The following is a 24,371-nucleotide window of genomic DNA, read 5'->3' as shown; positions in this document are numbered from 1 at the left end:
ATTACGAGAAATACTTTATTAGATTTCTTCTCTGTGTGTCACCTTCTAATTGTCTTCTCGTGTACGTTCATTCAAATATGGTGTTGGATATAATGTGGAAAAGTGAAGGTAGCCAGAGAAAACATGTAATTTTAGGTCTCACTCAGTTCTCAACCCCTCAAACCAGTACTAGCTGACTAAGTGATTAACTAGAACATGGCAATCTAGAGTCCTGAAAAGGTTAGCTGAACTCCCTTTTAACTTCTATAGTACAGTTAAAAAAACAAAACACTTTGGAGTTACACAAAAAAACACAAAGTGATTACTGAATATGACAGCCAAAACTTTACATCTTGGTTGGGGTCTCACGAGTAGACTTCAAAAAGACTGGCTCATGGAGTATTAATAAATATGAGGTGTGGTTATACCAGGATACCAATTAATTTATAAAGAAAGAAGTTATTAGAATAAGAGGTCATATTACCCAGGCCACTGCTTCCTGATTAAAAGTCACCATAGGCAAGTTCATTCATTTTAGTCAACATTTTATGAGCCAATAAAATGTGTCAGCCCTGGGGATAACATAGATGGCCACTCTCAGGAAACTCAGAAACTAAAGGAAGCTTAAAGCCTAGTGCACATAATTTTGTGTGCACATAGGAAAGCATGTCGCACTTTTGAATGTTACCTGTTCTATGATTTAGAGGAAAAGTTGTGCTGCAAATTCAGGAGCTCATAATAAACTAAAACTCTGCAGGAAGGACAAAGAAATTAAATAACAAATGAGATTTTCTTTTCTTGTTTTAAATCAAATTATGGTATGCTGAATAGTTGACTGCTTTTTGCAGTTTTACAGGTATTTCTAACTCACTAACTGGCACTCATCTAAAGCCAATGTATCCTTTCACCTGGATGGTACTAACGAAGCACTGAAAAACAATTTTTTAAAAAGATTTTATTATTTATTTATTTATTTTTACAGGGATAGGGAGGGAGGGAGGAAGAGAGAGAGAGAGAGAGAACCATCAGTGTGTAGCTGCATCTCTCATGTCCCCTACTGGGGACCCAGTCCGCAACCCAGATATGTGCCCTGACAGGGACTCGAACCGGCGACCCCCTTGTCCACAGTCTAGAGCTCAATCCACTGAGCTGCACTAGCCAGGAGAAAGCACTGAAAAATTCTATTTCTCATCCCCGGCCCCTAGGGCTGTGATCATTCTACATCCTCTCTAAGGTCTTAGAATTTTCTAGTAAACTCATATTTCATTGATTGCGTTAGATGCTCCTCCTAAAGAAGCCCCAATTTTGATGTAAACTTATTTTCATTTCACAATGCTAAATGAGATCCACCTGATTCTGTTTTCTTCTTACAGAGGGCTTCAAGTACGCAAATGGATGCTTTCTTTTCCAGTCACTTAAATTTCATTCTTTCTCCTTAATTTAAGAACTTTTAAGGGTTATCAAGAGTGTCAGCAATTTCTGTTGAACACACCTCTCCAAAGGTGCTCTTCCTTTCACTGCTTTCAAGCAGTTAAGTTCCTGACTCCCAAATCTGCTTAATCCCTATCTGTTCCTCCACTGTTCTTCCTCCATGTTCCATTCACCTTAACTCACACTTTCTCACTTTCTCAGTGAAGACTTCCCTGTCCACTCTTGAACCCACTGTAGTTGAGCACTGTCCTTTCAATTTCCAGTAGCATAAAACCTCTGCACTATTCATTTGGCATGCAACTCACATGGCATCTTTTATACCACCTTTTCCTACCTAATGCCCTTTAATTTTTTATGCCTAGCTCTCCCTAAGGTTATAAGTAACTTAAGGCAGAGCCTGTAGATTATGTTTATATTTTTCTTATGTATAATGTGAGCACTCAGTAAATAATCACAGGAGTTAATGACCCCCAAAGCTTGAGAACTGCCCTCACTCATTTTCTTTTCAAAATATTTTTACTTCATTTTCAATTACAAGCATGGATAGCTAAGTTGTGGGTACTGTATTACAATTTATTACTCTACACTAAACACGAGGCAGAAAATGGAACAGAAGGTAGCTGTGTTGGAATTCTATTTCTGAAACAGTCATTTGAGAAAATGCAAGGAGAGCTTAACACCAACAATAAAAGAGGAGAATGAAAGTAAAACTGAAGAGGAAAAAGTATTAGTAAGCAGAACATTTTTTCTTTCTTTTTACTTGCCACAAACTCATTTCCTTTTCTTATTTTACAGACTTGGACAATATATTTATTCACACAGACACAAGTTACAAATAGACTAAACAAATAAGACAGGCCTTTTCAAAGATGTGCTAGTTTTGTTTTTCAATTATGTGTTTTCAAGTATGTGATGTGACGTTACACATATACAAACATTAAATAAATAGATGAAAACATGGAAAACTGTACTCAGTAAACAAAGACCAATTGATCGTTTAAAACAATTCCACATAGTTTTCAGTAAACTTTTCAGTCAAATGAGCACAAATAAAATTACAGTTCCTAATCTTGACTCAGTTCCTAAAAGTATATGTTAAGGCATTTTCTGAGGGTGTAAAAGTATCTGTAAAGTATATGAATTGCAGAAACTTTATGCAAAGTGATTTTTCTTTGTTTTAAAAGAAAATATGTACTTAAAAAAATCAATCCATCTTTCTTGTGTTTATTCATCGAAGTTAAAAAACATGCAGGCTTAAAATTATTTGTCCTTTTGTATCATTATGAACCCAACCTCGGGTGTTCAGAAGACAAAATGCCTTTAGGAAGATAAAGAATTTAATCCCCAAGAGCACAAATAAATGAAAAAAAATTCTAATACTCATTTGGTTAGCCTAAATAGTAAACATTAGGTTGAATGGGAATTCTAGCTTCTTTCTTCTTTTCCAATTATTTGTATTATTTTTCTAGTGAGCATTTTACATTTTCATTTTTTATATAACTGATCCATCATCAGAGAGCATATGCCTTAAATCACTTTTCTATGATGGATTCACATTTTTATATCACATTGTCATTCCGCTGGAGAAGAAAAGGCACACAGAAAACAGACAAAATTTTCAGTTACCTTTTTTGAACAGTTTCATGATATAAAATTGATGAGTTTTTCATTGTTGCAGGCCCAAGAAAAACATAAAGCACTTTAAAATTTCCTCAGACCTAACTGGACAATAATTCTACTATTTCTACATCACACTTAATATTTGAAGTTACTTTCATATTGTTCTATCTCAAATACAGGCGGTCATATTAGGGTAATTTAAGAAAATAAAGATTTTACGCACTAAAAGCCACAACCAAATAAAATAATCTCTTAGCTATACTTTTCTGCTTATATTGTTTACCAGGATGTAGCAAAGAGTAACAGTTTCATGAAAGGAAATAGCAAAATTTGATTTATCAGTCTACTAGAGATTTCTAGTACATCAGAGGCTGCAAAGTAGTGACATTTACACTAAAATTAGCTTGTTTGCCCCCCTTCTAGATATGTTCCAAGACCAAGGCTGCAAATACTTCTGTCACTTGAGTGGAAACATATATCCTTTCTACGTGGCGATTCTCTGCATGGTCATTGAAAAGTTTAGTAATAAATCTAGCTCCCCTGAAAAATACGAGCAAGGAAATGGAATAAAAAAAACTTCATAGTGGAAGCTCCCTGTTATTTTAAAATAAAACTTGAATTTTTTACACCCAACAATGATCTTTACAAAGGCTTTTATATTATAAACCATTTCATTAAATAACTTTTTTTTTGAGTTTACATACATAAGGGGGAAAAAAAGCCATTACTAGGACAATAAAAAATAACCGCAATGATCTATGAGAAGAAACTGCTATTTATGTGCTTTAAACACTGCCCAATGAAGACATACTAAGTTTCCACTAAAAAAAGGATATGATCAATGACTGGTACAGAACTATTTGAAAACACATTTGGCTGAAAAAAACCCAATCAATGCTTGTTTTGGATGATTACAGAAGTCACTTGACAGATTGGTTCTTGTTTTGTAAAAGGGAATATAAAAGAATTTACTAAAGACCTGGTAACTATGAGGTTGCGGTATGACCTCACCACTGTATATGTTGGACATTGTTGAAAACAAAGCTATGCAATAAATAATTACAAAGTAATCATTAATATCTACCTTTAGGACAATTCTTTAAAAGCTGACTGTGCTGACGCTAGTCAAGTTATATGACGGGGTTCTTGTGGCTTGGAGTTAAGCTCCTGAAAGTGTTGTATGTCATAAAGTTCAGACCAAAATGAAAATAATGTGCTTTGGAAAACAGTGTTATATGACTGAAAGGAGACTTTGTTAATGATAAGCACACTAATGTCAAAAATTTATATGAAGCATTTGAATACAACTATCATGAAATGAGAAAAATCTCTCTAGAATGTTTTACGTTACTTTAGAATATGTATATGAAATTACACTAACAATTTAATACAACAGAAATCTATTTTGTTATAGCTCTAGACGTATAATGAATTCAAGCTGACCAAAATACCTTACATATATTTTTCTTATAGAGAAAATATTATAAACCTGCCTTGTGCAGGCTCAATGCCAAATTCCACCTCAACACTGCTAGCACACACAAGGACCTCTCTCTGAGTCGGGAAACCCCACGTTCCTCTGTATCCTTCTCATCCATTCTTGGCAGTCTCACAAACAACTCAAACTTAAGATATCTAACACCAAACTTTTGCGTGCCTCCCCAAGAAAAACAGAGAAACCAAATCAAAACAAAATCAAAACCAGGCTCTTTTCCAGTTGTCCTTATCTGAATAAATAGCAATCCTATCTATCCAGTGACTCAAGCCAGAAACCTGGCATTCAGTCTTGACCTTTCTTTTCATGTACTCTTCCAACATCCAATTCATCATTACATTGTCACATTTCTCTCTGAATTTCTGCTTTTCTATATCTCTATAATGGACACTGTGCGCCAAGTCAAATCTGACTCTAGTTTGTACTACTACTGCCCAACCTCCCAAATAGGGACACTTCTACTCCTGTCTTCTTCTAATTCATTCCCTACAGAGCACATCAGAGTGCTCTTTTCTGAGGTCTTATCAGGTCTCCCTTGCTTTAAAGCAAGAATTTAACCTTGCGGTAACTTCCCATTACACTTAAAAATTCAAACTCCTAATCATAGTTTACTCAGCCCTGTTTGACCTGGTTTCTGCCTGCCTCTGACAACATCTCATTTTTCATACTCCTCTCCAGCTGTACCGACCTTCTTTTTGACAATTTCTAGCCTCATGGCTTTCACTGTGGAATTCCATCTGCTAGAAAGTCTATTGCCTGAGTTTCCTTGGTTAGTTGTGTTTAGAGTAAGAATAAAACAAGTGAGTATGATCCTATAATGGGAAAAAACTCAGATTCTTCTTGAGTAGGGAAAAACCATGTTCTGTTATCCCCTACTATGTTTCCCTTCTGTGCATCTCCTTACTACTCACACAGGATACTTTACTTCTGGTCACCAAATGTGTATACGGGGGTTCCCCACAGCAAGCAATTCTGTGACACCAGTGGGGTATCCTACAATTTAACTCAATTCTAATATTACCTGGAGACAGTGTCAGCTCCCATGGGTTAAGGGCTAAGTCCCACAAGACTGCCTCCACCACTGTCTACTTCAGATGACCGTCCCAAGCCCAGGTTACCACCTGAGCTTCTGACCAACTGGCTGCAAATCAGATGTTCCAGATCTGGCCAAGGTGGAGGCACAGGTAGATACATGCCACCTCCTTGCATAACTAAAAAAAGGACAACAAATTTAAAAACAAAAAATAACCAGAAATGCCAGAAAATCGAACTGTAAGGAAGTCCAACAATCAAGGAGTTAAGAAGAAACATTCATCCAGACAGGTAGAAGGGGCAGAGAGGATGCGTGGCAAGGCTGCAGCTGGCAGTCTGGGCGGTCCAGCATTCACCTGTGGATAAACCAGGAGGAACAGCTGGGGAGTGAGACAGACCACACAACCCAGGGTTCCAGGGTGGGAAAAGAAAGCCTCAAAATCTCTGGCTGTAAAAATCTGTGGGGGTTATGGAAGCAGGATAAACTCCCAGCCACATAGAGGAGACTTTGTTGGAGAGACCCACAGGGTTCTAAAAAGTACACAAATCCACCCACCTGGGAATCAGCACCAGAAGGGCCCAATTTGCTTGTGGGTAGCAGGTTAAGTGCAAAAAGCCTGCTGAAAGCCAAGGAAGCAGCATCATTCCCTCTCAGACCCCTCCCCCACATAGAGAGTCACAACACAGAGGCCAGGGTTGGCCGGTCCTGGTGAATACCTAAGGCTCCACCCCTTCCAATGTAACAGGCCTGCTGGGACAAAGAAAGATCGCCCAAAGGAAAGAACAGATCAAAGCTCCACAAATTCAACTAAGCAATGAAGAGATAGCCAATCTATCAGATGCGCATTTCAAAACACTGGTAATCAGGATGCTCACAGAAATGGTTGAGCATGGTCACAAAATGGCGGTAAAAGTGAAGGCTATGCAAAGAGAAATAAAGAAAAATATACAGGGAACCAACAGGAAAGGGAAGAAAACCAGGACTCAAATCAATGATTTGGAGCAGAAGGAAGAGATAAACATTTGACCAGAACAGAATGAAGAAACAATAATTTTAAAAAATGAAGAGAGGCTTAGGAAACTCTGGGACAGCTTTAAACATTCCAACATACCAATTTAGGGGTGCCAGAAGGAGAAGAGGAAGAGCAAGATATTGAAAACTTACTTGAAAAAATAAGAACTCTCCCAACCTGGCAAAGGAAATAGACTTCCAGGAGATCTGGGAAGCTCAGAGTTGCAAAGAAGTTGAACCCAATGAAGCACACACCAAGGCACATCATAATTACATTTCCCAAGATTAAAGATAAGGAGAGAATCTTAAAAGCAGTGAGAGAAAAGGAGACAGTTACCTACAAAGGAGTTCCCATAAGACTATCAGCTGATTTCTCAAAAGAAAACTTGCAGGGAAGAAGGGGCTGGCAAAAAGTATTCAAAGTCATAAAAAACAGGGACCTACATTCAAGATTACTGTATCCAGCAAAGCTATCACTTAGAATGGAAGGGCAGATAAAGTGCTTCCCAGATAAGGTCAAGTTAAAGTTCACCATCACCAAGCCCATATTATATGAAATGTTAAAGGGACTTACCTAAGAAAAAGAAGATCAAAAACTATGAACAGTAAAATGACAAACTCACAACTATCAACAACTGAACCTTAAAAAAAAAAAAAAAAAAACAACCTAAGCAAACAACTAGAACAGGAACAGAATCATAGAAATGGAGATCGGAGGCGGGGCAGGTGGAGGAATGGGGGGAAAGGCACAGGGAATAAGAAGCATAATTGGTAGGTACAAAATAGACAGGGGGAACTTAAGAACAGTATAGGAAATGGAGAAGCCAAAGAACTTATATGTACTACCTCTGGACATGAACTAAGGGATGGAGAATATTGGTGGAAGTGGGGTGCAGGGCAGAGGGGAGGAAAAAAAATGGGACAACTGTAATAGCATAATCAATAGAATATATACATTAAAAAAATCATTTCCAATGACACCCTCCTTGAATTCAATTAATCTGCTAGAGCAGCTCACAGAACTCAAAGAAACAGATTTACCAGTTTATTAAAGGATATTAATAAAGAGCCAGATAAAGATATACACAGGACAAGGTCTGGGAGATTCAGAAGGGCAAAATATTTTTTATTATTTCACAGATACCCATTCTAGAAGGCTAGAAAACAGTGCTTAAGGAGGCTTTCATAGCTGAAAAGCACTTACTATTCCTAATATTCTGAAGAGTGCCACCCCAGTATAAATTTATGCTAACAGAGAAAACATGACATCACCTTCAATACTGCAGTTACTATCTGTCTACATTAAAGATTCTCAGCTGAGGTCGCTATCATCTCCTAAGGGGTCTTTCATCTGTTCTTCCTCACTTACACACATCCCAAAATCATGGCTCAAATGGTTATTGATACTGTTAAGGGTGTATGATTCCAGAGTACTAGACAGATGAAAGGTTAGTATTCACCTTTACCAGCTAGATCTCTCTTCTAATCTTCAGCTTGCTGGATATTTCCACTTGGAGATATGATGTGAATCTCAAATTTAATACATCTAAAATTGAACTCACTTTGCTCCCACTCATACATGTCTCCCCACTCCTCTTGCTTCCTTTGCTCAGTGAATGCAGCATAAAGCTGCCTAAGTGAAAATTGAACATTTCTTATTCTTCCCTCATTTGCCACCCCTCAGCTAATGCCAAGTCAGTTCATCCCACTTCCATAGTAGCTCTAGCACCCATCCTCTCTCCCTTGGATTAGCAATTCAGATTCCTACCCAATTAATCATCCTTTACTCATGTTGCTCCTTTCAGAAAGAATGCACTTGCTAAAAAACAAATTCGATCATGTAAGTCCATTGCTTAAAAGCCTTTCATGGCTCCCTACTACCTTAGGGAAAAACATAAAATTACAACATCCTTCATCATAGGATCTCTCTCTAGGTACAAATCTCACAAAACCACTTGCAGCTCCAGTTGTACTGAAGTTTAGTTCCTGACAAGCAGTATTCTATTTCTTTCTTCAACTCTTCTGATAGGATGTCATCTCTACCTATTACTCAGCTCTCTTCATTGGGATAATTCCTATTCATCTTTCACAACCTAGTTTCAATGTTGCTTTTCTCATAAAGTCATCTCTCACCTCCATATATGTTTTGCCCAACCGCACTCCAAATGCAGTACTTAGAATACTGTACAGTAACCATGTGTTCCCTCCTCTAGATTTTAAGCTCTACCAAGAACAGAAACTGTGTCTGTTATTCACAATTATAACCCTATCACCTAAGCAGCAGTACAGCATGAAATTAAGAGCATGGGCTTTGTATCCAGACCTAAGGAGTGTCACAAGTATGAGAATGTAGGAGTTTCTCCAACTCTGCCTACATTTCCTTACCTGTAGAATGTAGACACTACTACCTCACAAGACTTTTTAATGATTAAATGTGATATCTAAAGTATTTAGCATAGTGTTTGGTACACAGAGATGTTAGCTATTATTATTACTTAAGTGCCTATCAAAGAAAATATTTGCTGAATAAATACAAGTATTCACAAGTTATCAAAAACATTATTTATTAATGCTAAGCTCATATAATTCATTGTATTTCCAAATAAAGTTTATAATTCTACAAGGAGGCTTCAACTTTATTCATGTCCATGGCACTTAGGATTTCTTACAGCCACTATTGAGTTGAATTATAAAGCAGAATGTTCAAAGAGAATGACCTGTGCTTCACTTTCAGGAACAATTTCTTTATGAAGTTGAATCTGCTCCAAACCAGGGCTTTCAAGAGAATTTGGGTAAGTGTTACAAATTGAAGCAGTCACATTATACCTTGCCGACTGATAAAAGCTGTAGTATTCAAGTCTACTTTCCCCCGAGTTTTCTGGTGTCTTTAGTTTTTGTTTAAACTGAACAACTTTGTAGATCAAAAACATGATCAAAACACAGGCTAAGATAAAAAAAGCTAGCAAAATGTCAAAAGCCTCATTTAACCTTTCAACTTCTTGTGTACAAATGAGAGATGTTTTCCCTGACACTGAAGCATCATCAACTGGTAGAGCGTCATTTTTCTCCAAGTTCAAGTTAACAGAAGAAGTAAGCTGTATTTGCACAGGTAACACTGCAGTAGTCTCTAGTGGATTACCAAAGGTATTCTCTTGAAAAAATCTACTGGCAGGTGAAGTACGAATTTGTTCCCCAAAAGTAACGCTCTCAGCATTTTCCAAATGTTTCCCAAATGTGGTTCCTTCATGCCAGGCCATCATTAACACAGTGATCTTGTGATGAATATGGAGAGATTTTATAGCCCAAGCTCTGGAAATATTTGTCGAAGATGTACCGCAATCTGTAAAGCCAGTCCACTTAATGTAAAGCAATGCTCTCCCAGGCATGGATGGGGGGGTTCTGACAACAGATGTTTAGGGTAACAGCTGAAGATGCTAGCCAGTCGCGAAGGCCCAATAGTTTGCAGTTACATTCCCAAGGATAAGAGTTTGCCAGAAGATGAGTCAATGAAGACAATGGCTTAAGGACCTTTGGATGTAAGTCTGTAAGATTATTAAATGACAGGATTAAGGCTCTTCAAAGATGCTCCCCTTTTTCATTTTCAAATGTATCATAATCAATGCTGATCATTGTTTCTGTCTAACTTAAGGTATATTAAATTCTTTAACAAGCTAAATGAGTCAGAATTTAAATTTTTTAAATCATTATGACTTAAGATCAAATGTTTAAGATTATTAATTCCACTAAATTCATCCCTAGTAACATTTTCAATTCTTGAATTTTTCAGAAACAAGTATTTAAAGTTGACAAGTCCTTTAAGTGCAAAAGGCTGTATTGCTTCAAGACAGGCAAGAGGCACAGAGTCTTTAAGACTCTTAAGTACTTCAAAAGCTTTTGATGGTACTTCTGTTAAATTATTATCTTCTAGATACAAATAATCATGGTTTCCAAGATATTGAAAGCCTGCATGTGATATCCTCAAAATTTTACTCTTTGATAAATCAGGTACCTGGAGAGCAATCGTACCAACAGAAGTACCACTTCCAAGGACAGGGAGGCGATTTCTTTGAAGCTGTAAGTACTGAACTGAAACTAGATCATTAAATACTCCTCTTGGAACAAAGAATACCTGATTAGACTGTAAATATAAATTACAAAGATTGGAAAGCCACTCCAATATTCCAGGATGCAAGCATTTCATAAAATTATCATTTAGATATAGAAAACAGAAGTGCCTCAAATGAACAAAGGCTTTTGAATACAAATACACAACACGAGTATTATTCAACTATAATGCTACCAGAGAACGCAAAGTCCCATTAATTCACTCTCATTTACAAGTATATGAGATAAATTACTTCCAGTCAGATACAGAAAAACTGTACTTTCAGGAAAATTCTTAGGAGTATTTCAAAAGCCTAAGTTACAGTAATTAATTTATCTCCTAGTGCAGAGCTGACAAACAGATGAACATCCAAGTATCTTTTTATGGAATAATAATATCAGAATCCAGATAACAAGAAGAAAGAGTCATAGGCAAAGCACAGAAAAATGTAATACACACAAAGCCCTGTTCTTGGTTTTTCTGCTTTTATCAGAAAAGGCTATAAAAAGAGAAGGTAAAACTTTAAATCATCATGAAGTTCTTAAAATAAAAGTTTTATAATACCATAAATTCTGCATTCTATTTTATTTTTATTAGAATCAGCCACTAATACTACGTATCATAAATCATACTATGATGATAGCATAAAATAATGAGTTTGGATATGTTCTAGAATTATTAACACCCCAGGCCATTAACCCAATGTTTGACAAAATAATAACTCAAAGTTAATGAACTGCAAAATAAAATGTTTGCTAAGTTCACTTAAAATATTACAATTTACTATAACAAAAGTAAAAAATGATGATGCAGGAATACCAGTCTTTGGATATAATATGTCCCTTTATTAACTTAAAGTCTAATATCAATTAAATAAAATTATAATTTATGAAAATACAAATTCAATGCAGAACAGTTAAGCTCCCTTCCAACTATAGTTTACATGAACCAAATTATTTTCTGTTTCAGCTAAAGTTCGTATTTAAATCAACAGTCTTACCAAGAACAGGAAATTCATATTATTTACACCCGGCTGATTCAAGTAAAGGTTTTCTTTCTAAATCTGAAGAAATTTCTAAACTCCATTTCTTTCTGTGGTACCGCTGACCTCCACCCCAACCACCTTATTTTTTAAAGTCACTGTTTGCTCAGGAAACACCACTCTTCACATTGGTTCCTCCACAGTCGGTGTGTAAAACAGAGGTTGTCATGGATACAGGAAACTGAGAGACAGGAAGTAATTTTATCTGTGTTTCAAAAGTATTGTTGAAAGGAAATCTCAGGAACTTATTTTTCAGAATGCAGTTTTTCAGAATTTGAGTTTTCCTAATATACACATATAAAGACTGCATAATTTTAAAAATAAGTACTTTTTTAAGAAGAAAAAAACCTAAATTTTTTAGAATGAACAACAGATAGCCAGAGTGGAAAAAACTGAAATAAAATGTAAATAGAACAATATAATTTTGTGAATTTTTAAATGAAAAAAGTATTTAGATTGTTTTCAATACATATTAGACCCTTATAAAAGCAGGTAGCAAAACAGCAAGCAACTTAAAATAGTGAACACAAATGTTACACTATGCTCTTCTCTCTAATTTTTCAAAAAAAAAATTGAGGGTATAAAAAAATATTAAATACTACCAATTATTGCCTTCATCGAGTGAGGGACAGAAGATGATTTACAGTTTTGAGTACATGAAACAGATTATTTTTGTTTCATTAATAACTAATTATTGTATCATTTTCCATACAAGCACCTGAACACCTGCTTTTGCCCCAACACTGTCTACTATGGTATGCACCTCAGGATGTATAATGATGATGAGGTTGCATACCAAATTACTGACAAAGGTAATCTTTTTGCAAGAAAAGCTGAGAAGAGTGAAAGAGGTCCTTTAATGATATTTTACTATACATACATGTGAATTACATTTGAATCTTTTAAGATAAATGTGTATAATGTAATATTTCAAGGTAAAGATTTAAAGAATTGACTATAAATTGTTTATATTATATATTGTTTAGTCATAATTTCCCAAAAAGCTGACTGCTTAAGTTTTTTAATTCTTTTATTAACATTACCAATACCCTAAAAGTATACTTAAAATATCAGTGATAATATAATTGTACATAATTCCCTTTCGATATTAAAGCAGTTTTACTTCACATCAAGACAAATATTTCAGATAATGACATGAATTATTTCCATATTAAATATTGTGTATACCAAGCGTTATCCTTCTATGACAATAAAAAAAATTAGAGGTGCATACTGAATAACAGATCTTTATCAAATGATTCAGTTCTCACAAATGCCCTTTGTGGCTGGCTACTGTTGTCTTTACTTTATGAATAAAGAAGTAACAAAACAACAAACAAAATATACAAATGACATGAATTAGGTAAAGATGTTAACAGGAGCTATGCTCCTCAAGTCCATTTTGTTTCGTATTTTCCATAACATACAAAGTGAAAAAAAGTATGTCTAGTGGGTTTTTCAATTGTGTCATACAACTTAAGAGTTATGACGGGATTCAGGACACACTACCCTAAAATACAGCACCTTGGCATATTGAATACTTTAAGCTAAAAATGTTTAAGAAGACAGCTGAAGCAGGAAGGTCTCTCTCTGACCTCCCCAGTTCCCAGCCACATCCCCAAACCCTCTAGCCCTTCATCTCTGAAACAGGTTACAAAACTTGCATGTGAGAGCTGCCCTCTCTACAGTGGGAAGAAAAGAGCATCCTTATGACCAAAGACAAAAAGATTCTGAACAGAATACAAACAAAAAGTTCCCCCACTTTTCTACACTTATCTCATAACCTTTGTCCTTATCATATATTTCCACAACTTTGCATCCAATCCACTCTACATCAAACCCAGCATAAAAACTCACAGGTTCAACAATTTTTTAGGTCTTCATTTCCTTATGAAGGCTCCTGTGTCATGTAAAACACATTAAATTTTCATGCCTTTCTCCTGTAAATCTTGTCTTCATTGATTTAACTTCCAGACCAAGCTACGGACTCTGAGTCAGCAATTTGCAACCTTTTTCATCTTGCAGCACACGTAATTACTAAACCCCTGTAGCACACCGAAAAATATATTTTTTGCCGATCTGACAAAAAACAACTTATAATTTTGATTCATTCACACCAGATGGCTGTTGCTGTATTTGGCTGTTGTCATTTTCTTATTTGACAATCTATGGGAAAAGAGGTCAGAGCCTCTTACTAAAATCCAGGTATTGTATGTTTTAATAATAAGGTATTGCACGTTGTAAAAACACTTCAGCTGCCCTGAGAAAGTCAAGGAAAATTTTTTCCTCTCTTAAAGTCTGAAAAAAGTCAGAGAAATTATCCATCAAAGTCAAAATAAAGTTTAAAGACTAAAAGCTCCAAGGTAATAACATAGGAACATTAATGAATATTGTCCATTGTTCCAGAAATATCCAAAACTTACAAAATTATTTATTAGATCTCAGAAAAAACTTTTTAAGAAAATTACACCAAGGAAAAATGAGAAAATAAAATGAAATCTATATTACTCATACCATAAAAACTGAAGTAAACTGCAGTAAAGTGATTATAAATACAATAAATGTAAATAATACATTTTAGTTCTTAGGTTGATATGCAGCAAAATTCTGATATCCAGAAAAACAAAGGTTAGATTGTTTTTTTTTAATGCAGGAATGGAACTCAGAGACTCTTCATCTTACCACTTGCTATGATCACGGCACTAATTAGTGGCCATTCAAGTTTTAGATTAGAACTCAAAAGTTTCCCAGCTTCCCACTGCACTTATGGGAAGGTATATTTTCTTCTGCTTTGATTAAGTACTGTCATTGACAGCAATTTATATTACTTAGGTAATTTAAAATCTCATGAACTTTAATTCCTGTAACATGTTCAGTAAAATCTTCATATGATCTTCATTTCATAATAATTCTCCCCAATCTGAATTCTGACATTTTGGTTTCACTCTGAAATAACGCATCAAAATGGTTCCTCATACATATCCCTTTTCTGATTCCCACTAGTTTTCATTAGGACTATTTCTGAACATTACACTCAGTCTCCTAAATGAGCTTCCTCCCTTTTCTTTTAAGGAAATCGACTCACTTACTGATTTATTTTTCTCTCATTCTTCTTTTATATTGTCTTTGTCTTCAAGTGATCTCATGCTTCAAGTATTGACACAGATCTATTTTCTTTTCCATTCAGAAATTCCATTACAAGTATGAGAATGCATAAATATGAGAGCAATTGTTTCAGTACCATATTTTAAGTATATACCATCTATATTAGAGATACAGCATCTATGTATAAAACAATTAAGGTGGGTTTACATATAAAGAATGGTTTACAACAGAAGTCACTAATCTTGTGGATCTTAAAAGTTATTTAAGGACCCAAGAATCAAAATTTAAAATGGTGTTTACAATTAAAAACAGTTCAGTATCACTCTGCTCAATGTAGGGCGAAATTTTAATGATGTCATATCTCAACAGATTGCTATTCGTTTGCAAGAAAACAAAAAACAAAAAAAAAAACCTACATAGTGAAGAAATGAGATAACACCTTGACCAGAATTAAAAAGAAGCAGATAAACACAACTGTGCTGCCAGATGTGGTATTTCAAGGACACAAAAGCACTTATGAAATATTCCAACCTGAATCTAATCATGAGGAATCATCAGAAACACCTTAATGAGGAACGTTTAATTCTGATGAGACAGAGGCAATCAGAAATGAATACAGGGAAGGGGGGGAAGGAGAGAAGGACAGATAAAAAAGGACTGTATTCTTCAAAAATGTTACCCATTAGAGAGAAAGACCGACTCAGGAAATGACATTAAAGAGTAAAAAAGACATGGTTATGACATGTAACACCTGATTCTAGATTGAAGTTTAATCTATGCCTTTGGAAAACATTAAAAGGGGTGTATGCAAATAATGTTATTTTCATATAAAAGTTAGCTGAAGAAACCTTTACTCCCTCTATGTAGAAATATTACAGACACTAAGAAAGGGAAAAAATGCAACGTTGGAATTATTACAGCTAAAGAAATAGTAAAACAAAAGGACACGAGACAACTGCACTACACAATTAAAACAAGATTGAACTATGTTCAGAAAGTGGCCAAGAAGATATACTAGGACTGCATGGAGTAAATATAAGCAAATTCATGTATCATTAAGTTGGTGATAATGCACAATACTATAAAATATCAAGCAGAAGGTGACATTCCTTAGGACATAGGTGATTAACACACATTTTAAAAATAATAAACAGGCATATATATATTTATATATATAGGTACTCAAAATGTAGTGAATTTAAAATGAATGCATGTACAGTGACTTAAGTTTTCAGAATTTTGTACAAAGGTCATTGGATGATAGATGGATGAAGGGGAGGAAGAGAGGAAGCAAAGGATAAAATAAAAACAGCTAACCTCTTCTAATCCAGACAGTCTGACACTGTATTTGTAAACTCACTGAATCTTTACAATACCCTCATCAGAAAGAAACTATTAGAATCTGGATTTTAAGAACAACTAAACGTAGGCACAGGGAAGTTACTTGGCTGCAGTCATTCACAAGTGAATGGCACTGGCATTTGAGTAGGGTTATCAAGTCTACAGCCTTTATCAAATTTCTGAACCTGAGGTTGTGGTTTGGGGTAAAAGAGTTAAATAGTTCCCCAAATGATCATTCTTTACAGCAGTAATTCTAAAATGGCTGTGGGAAATTCTACTAGGCACGTCTAGTGAGTAGAAGCCAGAGGGATGCTGCTAAATATCCTACACTGCACAGGACAGCCCCATAACAAATAATCACTCGGCCCAAAATGTCACTATTATTACCATGGTTAGAAACCCTGCTTTAGAACAGTCTATTTCTGCACTTCAAAATCCACCGCAATGAAAAGAGAAGAAAATAACATTTCCCAATTTAGCCTGAAAAGAAAATCATTACGAACGTTATTCTCTAGAACTGCTTATTTCAGGCAAGGGAAAACTTATACTGCAAAGTTTAAAAGATACGCAGAAACAGGAAATTACTATTACATGGGAAATTAGCCAGGAAACATCACTGGGGATGTGGAAGGGAGAAAACTTTCCTCCAACTCCAACAACTATGTAGTTGTAAGTAGAAGAAAGACTATAACAGGAAATGATAAAACTGCTGACTTAATGTCAACATTATCTTCCATTAAAGTATGTGAATATAAATCTTCCTAAGTTATATCATGGACCAATGACTATATAGCAAACTTCTAGAGCAATTTAGATGTCTTTTTTTCAGATCTATACATTTTCTGTATCTGTCAATGCTTCTTTAGTCAATAAACAATTAAGAACATTTTAAAATTAAATCATTACTCTTTAAAATTCTATTACATTATTCAAGATTTTCTTGGTACCCATAAAATGACATGAATTCACTACTGCCCCATAGATTTTTAAATACTTATTTCATTTTAAAAACAAAATTAATATCTGATCTTCCTATCACAAAGGTATCTCTTCACAACCTTTACGTCTGAAATGTTAATGTTTAAGACAATTTCAAGCCTTAACAAAGTCTACCCCTTTATACAGGTTGACATAGCCAAAGTTTAACTATGCTTTAGACTTGTAGAGCCCTATATTTACCTTAGGGAAAGCCAACTATTTCCACAACTAATATATGTAGAATATTTTAGAACCGTATACTTATATAAAATTAAGCAAACAGTATTTTCATAAAAAATGTAAGCCAATGCTTTAGATATAATTTCATGTCTTTCTACATTTCTTTACCTATATCATTTTGTGTACCCTCAATAATCTCTACTTTATACTAGAGAAAACTCTAACATGCTTTACTAACCTTAATATTTTTTCTATTCATTCATTTTTTTTCAAGAAACGTTTACAGAATGTTGACTACTGCCAAAGACCAGGTTCTTTAGCATTTCATTTTTAAATGCCTGAATAATTCTCAATTCACTGTCCCCCCTTCAGCCCCCCGCTAAGAAAAAAGGAAACAGTAGTAAGTTAAAATGTAGATAGCCTGAATTTGGTTTCAAAAATAAATAACATGCCACTCAATTTCACTGTGAGGAAACAGACAACACTTAAGCAAGTCTACCTAAGAAGCAGCACCATCTATATTTAAAAGAACAAGCCCTGGCCTTGGCCCTGGCTGGATGGCTCAGTTTGTTGAAACATCATTTCATACATTTAAAAAGGCTGTGGGCTGGATCCTAGATTGGGGTGCATACAGGAGGCAATAAACACATTGATGTTTCTCTCTTACATCGATATCTCTGTCTCTCAAATCAATAAACATATCTTTGGATGAGGATGTAAAAAAAAGCAAGCCCTGGCTTCAAGTTGCCCAAGGCCAAAATTTGCTTTATGACATGCCACATGCCAGACCCCAGACAAGTTACTTAACATTTTTAAGCTATGTATTTGCTCTATAAAAAGAAGATAATTATGCCTATACCTCAGAAACTGTTTTAAAATTAAATGACATTAAGTGCAAAGCACTTAGCAAAATATAAGTGCTCAATAATTATTAGCTATTGTTATGGTGTGAGGACAAAACAACTGCTTACATACTTAATCCAAATTACCATGATAAAAATAAACAATATATACATTTTTATAAAGGATTCCTGAAGCCACTGATTTTCATTTATCACTAGGATGCATGTGCTCTAAAAATTCCCTAAGACATAAAGATCTAATATATTATCATTATCCTTCTCATAGTGTTAAGTCTTAAGGCCCATCTTTATACTTTTAAAATTAAAAGTAGCAAAAAGGGGGTTATACAATACCAACTCCACAAAGCCAGGAATTAAAGCAAAGAAAACATATTCTCCTTTAAATTTCCAAATCAAAGCATTCTGAATTTGCTTTACAGACATGAGAATTCTAACAAAGTTTGTAAAGTATAACATGACTTCTTCTATGTCAGAAGAAAAGAACTTGCAAGCTTCTTTATACAGAACCCAAAATAAAAATTATGTAAGATACTTTTTAATTACCAGGAGGATAATTATCATAAAGTGTTATTAACATTGAAAATATATATTTCATATATTGATACTAAAAAAGGATCTAAAATAAGTCTAATAAAATCCAGTTATTATAAAAAAAATAGAAATTCAGACAAGAATCAAATAAATTGATAAAATGAATATGACCATTAAACTGCAGTGCCCAACATTTCCATTCACATATTTTTAGATCTAGACTAACATTGCCATATTAGTAACTACTAAAAAAATTAGCATACATATACATTATGCAACACTGCCCAGAAACGCACAGCAATACTAAATGGTCAAAATAGTGCAGAGTGCTAATGTTTTGATACTTTAAAGAAACAAATTTTAAGAAATCGTTTCCTCACCTATTATCAGATGGCAGAAGAGAAAGCAAAGCCAAAGCTGAAAGTTTTCTTCTTTCAGGCTGGGTAATGTTGTCCATGCGGTCAACCCACATTTCAATCATATTTCCCAAGAGCTGGTCCATCTGAAAGAAAGACCAAGAGGCATCTCAAATATTTGAGATACTATTTACTTGTGGATAAGTACTGTTAAGGGCTGAAGCCTCATGCATGGCTGAAATTCAATTCCAGCAAACCACAGAATCAGAATACAGGAATTTAGGACAAGCCTTGAGCCAGAGAGGAATAATTTAAGCAAACCAGAATTTCACTCTAATTAACCTTGGGAGCCAATTAATCCTGAGAACCAAACAGACTTGTTCAACTCAACTAGGTTAAGGTATCCATTTGTTTGTTCAAACGCCAGTCTAGATGCTGCTGTAAAAGTATTTTGTTGGTCTAATATTTACAATGGGTTGAGTAAATTTAGGAGTGTCCAACCCATGGCCCACGGGCTGCATGCAGCCTTGGATGGCTATGAATGCAGCTCAACACACAATCATAAATTTACTTAAAACATTATGAGATTTGTTTGTTTTCATTAGTATTTGTGTATTTAATGTGTGGCCCGACACAACTCTTCTTTCAGTGTGGCCCAGAGATGCCAAAAGGTCATACACCCCTGCATGTGTGTTGGGCTTCATTCAATCAGTTGAAAGTCTTCAGAGCAAAGACTAAGGTTTCCCTGAAAAGAAGAAATCTTGCTGCAAGACTATCCACCAATACACGAATGGATAAAGAAAATGTAATACATATTTACAATAGATTATTACTCAGACATAAAAAAAAGAACAAAATCTTGCCATTTGTGACATGGATGGGCCCCCAGGGGTGTCCAACCTGCAGCACATGGGTCACATGGAGCCCAGAATGGCAATGAATGCGGCCCAACACAAAATCATAAATTTACTTAATATCTTTTTTTGGCCCATCAGTTTTTGTTAGTGATTGTGTATTTAATGTGTGACCCAAGACAACTCTTCTTCTAGTGTGGCCCAGAGATGACAAAAGGCTGGACACCCCTGGTAGAGTATTGTTAAATGAAAAGCTGGACAGAGAAAAACAAATACCATATGATTTTGCTTTTATGTGGAATCTAAAAAACAAAGCAAATGAACAAAATGAAACAAACAAACTTACAGATACAAAATGATGGTTTAGAGAGGAGGGGGTTGGGGGCTTAGGCAGAAAAGGTAAGGGGGATGAAGAAGTACAAATTTCCAGTTTAAAAATAAGTCAAAGGAATATAATGCACAGCATAGGGAACAAAGTCACTATTATTGTAATAATTATGTACAGTGACAGATGGTTACTAGACTTATTGTGGTGATCACTTTGTAAGGTACATAAACGATTAACTATGCTCCACACCTAAAACAAACATATGATATGTCAACTGTAATAAAAATAAAATTTTTAAAAAAGACTGTAACAAAAATCCTGTCTTTCAGCCTGCCCTACAAAATTAAAACTTGCTAGTCCCTACAATGATATGAGCCAATTTCTTAGACTCTCTCATGTGCATGTATACACAAACACACACCTGCTTCTCTCTCCACACAAACATGCACACAAACACTCTTCTATTCTTCTGGAGGACCTGGACTTATACAGTTAGAATCTATAAAATAAGGTACAACCAAATGTACTGATCTTACAGACTGAAAGTAAATCAGTGAATCTCAGGGTTTACTTACAAACACCTGCCCACTTCTAGGCACCCTTTAAAAAATGCATTTAATGTCAAACCTCTACCTTATGGATTTGGCAATACAAAAACAAACCTAAAGTTCTTCTTTTGCATGTTTTATTGATTACGCCATTACAGTTGACAGTTTTTTTCCTCCCTTTTATCTCCCTCCACCCTGCATCCCCCCACCCTCCAGCATTCTCCTCTTAGATCACATGCATGGGTTGTACATTTAAGGTCTTTGGTTTCTCCATTTCCTATACTATTCTTAACCTCCCCCTGTCTATTTTGTACCTACCAATTATGCTTCTTTTTCCCTGTACCTTTCCCCTCGTTCTTCCCCCTGCCCCTCCCCACTGATAACCCTCTATGTGATCTTCATTTCTGTGATTCTGTTCCGGTTCTGCTTAATTAGTTTTTGTTTTATATACAGTTGTTGATAGTTGTGTTTGCTGTCATTTTACTGTTCACAGTTTTTGACCTTCTTTTACTTAGGTAAGTCCCTTCAACATTTCATATAATAAGGGCTGGGTGATAATGAACTCTTTTAATCTGCCCTTCCATTCTAAATGATAGCTTTCTTGGATAGAGTAATCCTGGATGTAGGGCCCTTGCCTTTTATGAATTTGAATATTTCTTTCCAGCGCCTTCTTGCCTGTAAGGTTTCGAGAAACCAGCTGACAGTCCTATGGGAACTCCTTTGTAGGTAACTCTCCTTTTCTCTTGCTGCTTTGAAGATTCGCTCCTTATCTTGCCCTAGCTGGTGTGGCTCAGTGGACTGAATACTGGTCTGCAAACCAAAGGGTCACAAGTTCAATTCCCAGTAGGAGCACATGCCTGGGCTGCAGGCCAGGTCCTCAGTGTGGGGTGCGCAAAAGGCAACCACACACTGATATTTCTCTCCATCTTTTTCTCCCTCCCTTCCTCTCTCTAAAAATAAGTAAAATCTTAAAAAAAAAAAAAGATTCTCTCCTTATCTTTAATCTTGGGTAATTTAATAATGATGTGCCTTGGTGTGTTCCTCCTTGGGCCCAATTTCTTTAAGTTTCTCTAAGCTTCCTGGACTTCCTGGAAGTCTATTTCCTTTGCCAGACTGGGGAACTTCCCCCTCATTATTGTTTCAATTAAGTTTTCAATTTCTTGCTCTTCCTCTTCTTCTGGTACCTCTACGATTTGGATGTTGGAATGATTAAAAGTTGTCCCACAGGTTCCTAAGCCTCTCCCCATATTTTTGAATTCTTGTTTCTTCATTCTGTTCCGGTGAATGTTTATTTCTCCCTTTTGTTCCACATCGTTGATTTGAGTCCTGTTTTCCTTCCCTTCACTGTTGGTTCCCTCTATATTTTCCTTTATTTCACTTAGTATAGGCCTCATTTCTGCCTTCAGTTTGCGACCGAACTCAATCGTTTTCATGTACAACCTGATTACCAGTGTTTTGAACTCTGCATCTGATAGGCCAGCTATCTCTTCATCGCTTAATTCTTTTTCTGGAGTTTTGATCTATTCTTCCATTTGGGCCACATTGTTTGTCTTGGCGCACCTGTTATGCTGGAAGAGGTGGACCCTTAGTTATTCCTCAGGACACAGCAACCCACTTCTCTGTGTTGTGGCGCCGTATGTGAGGGAGGGGTCCGAGAGGGAACAATGACACTTGCTCACTTGCTCGGCTCTCACCCAACTTTCCATCACTTCTCTTGCTTCCCAGAAGCAGATTGTGCTCTTTCAGGTTCTGATTTCTGGGCAGGTGGGTTTGTGTACTTTCTAGGACCCTGTGGGTCTCTCCAACAGACTCTCCTGTGAGACTAGGAGTTTCTCCCACCACCACAACTCCCACAGATTTTTAAAGCCAGAAGTTTTGAGGCTTTAGTTTCCCACACTGGCACCCTGGGTTGTGTGGTCTGCTTGCTCTCCCCAGTTGTTTCTCTAGGCTTATCTGTGTGTGAATGTGGGGCTGCCTGGTCAACCAGCTGCTGCCTCGCCTGCCCAGTCTGCCGCCTTGCTACGCATCCTCTTTGCCCCAGCTGCTCATCTCCACCCCTCCTACCGGTCTGGATAAATGTTTCTTTTTTACCTCCTTGGTTGTTAGACTTCCATGAAGTTTGATTTTCTGGAAGTTCTGGTTGTTTTTTGCTTTTAAATGGGCTTTTATCCTTCTTTTGGTTGAACAAGGAAGCAAAACATTTCTATCTATGCCTCCATCTTGGCTGGAACCTCAACCTAAAGTTCTAACACTTATTTACTTTTGCACTTCTTCAGTCTTTCCAAGAAATACTTCCACACATTTTTTAAAAATAATAAAATGTCAAGAAAACACCTATTAGTTCAAGACAATTATTTATACTTGAGTCCCTTAAACTGTATATTGTGTCATAAGATGTCACAGTGAACTCAAAGACTATTTAAAATTGATAGAAATGCAGAGAAATCTGTCAGATACTGCAGGAATTACTAGCTCAAGATAGTTTCCTAGTTTTAACATTACACTCCTTTCATATAGGCAGCTGAAGCTACAGTAATATATCTTTTGAAATAAAGATGCAATCAGTAAAGACAGATATCTCTACAGTCTAATTTTATTTATAAGTTACATTTATTTCCTTTATTATAAAAATATTTAACAGCATTTAACAACAGGGAATTTTGCAAAGTTGATCTCCTGTGCTGAAACCAGAAATCTAAACACCTCTCTATCATAGTTAAACAAGCAATAAGAATACAAGGTGGTGGCAATCTTTTTCTGAAAAGAACCAGACAGTAAATATATAATGCTTTGTGGGCTATAAGGTCTCAGTTGCAACTATTCAACTCCCCAAATCAGTCATAAGCAACCTATAAACAAATAGGCATGAATTTATTCCAATATAAAACTTCACTTGTTTCATGTCACAAAATGTTACTGTTATTTTGATTTTTTTCAATATTTAGAAAATGTAAAAACTATTCTTAACTCAGACTTTACAAAAACAAGCAGCAGGCTGAATCTGACCCATTCTGCTGACCAGTCTGCAGACCCTGGGGATACGCAAGCAGGGCCAGAGCTAGAGTGGAGCAAACATCCCTGATGATAAATGCATAGTTCCCAATATTACAGACACATTTTTAAAAGATCTTGGAAGATTGGAGCTAAATTATCCAGGAGTTTATTTTTATGGTAGAATAAAAAAAAGATTAAAAATCAACTAAAGGAAAGTAAGAGCCTGGGAGGAAGTGTTCTAGGTGGAGGGAATAGCCTATATACCAGGACTCTGAAGCAAGAGGGAGAAAGTTGTTTCCAAGAAACTGAAAAATGTTCTGGCCCTGGCTCTTGTGGCTCAGTTTATTGGGTGTTATTCTGCAAAGTGAAAGGCTGGTTGCTAGTTTGATTCCTGGTCAGGGCACATGCCTAGGGTTCAGTTCCAAGTCAGGGTGTGTACAAGAGGCAACTGATCGATGTTTCTCTCTCACATCAATGTTTCTCCCCCACATCAATGTTTGTCTCCCTCTCTTCCTCCCTCCCCCTGCCACAAAAAAAAAAAATTGTCCTCAGCAGTGAATAGCTGGATCAAGGAGTC

At 35.9% G+C, this 24,371-nt stretch overlaps 1 protein-coding gene across 4 annotated transcripts in view; it reads right to left on the bottom strand.

Annotated features, from left to right (window-relative positions):
• IPO11 (importin 11) overlaps positions 1-24,371 on the bottom strand; it is a 192,386-nt gene that overhangs the window by 27,360 nt on the left and 140,655 nt on the right. For 3 of the 4 annotated variants that reach the window (XM_054578401.1, XM_054578402.1, XM_054578403.1), the window contains one exon: positions 19,095-19,216. In XM_054578401.1, the coding sequence (XP_054434376.1) occupies positions 19,095-19,216 (122 nt within the window). Of the gene's footprint in view, positions 1-9,888; positions 10,112-19,094; positions 19,217-24,371 lie in introns of those variants that run through there. The other variant, XM_054578404.1, reaches the window with a different exon arrangement.

Source organism: Pteronotus mesoamericanus, unplaced genomic scaffold, assembly GCF_021234165.1.
Source record: "Pteronotus mesoamericanus isolate MK-2021 breed Mesoamerican mustached bat unplaced genomic scaffold, CSHL_Meso_final contig_50, whole genome shotgun sequence".
In the NCBI taxonomy this organism is placed as follows: Eukaryota; Metazoa; Chordata; class Mammalia; order Chiroptera; family Mormoopidae; genus Pteronotus; species Pteronotus mesoamericanus.
The sequence above is the reverse complement of the archived record's forward strand: the minus strand, read 5'-3'. Positions and strand labels throughout refer to the sequence as shown.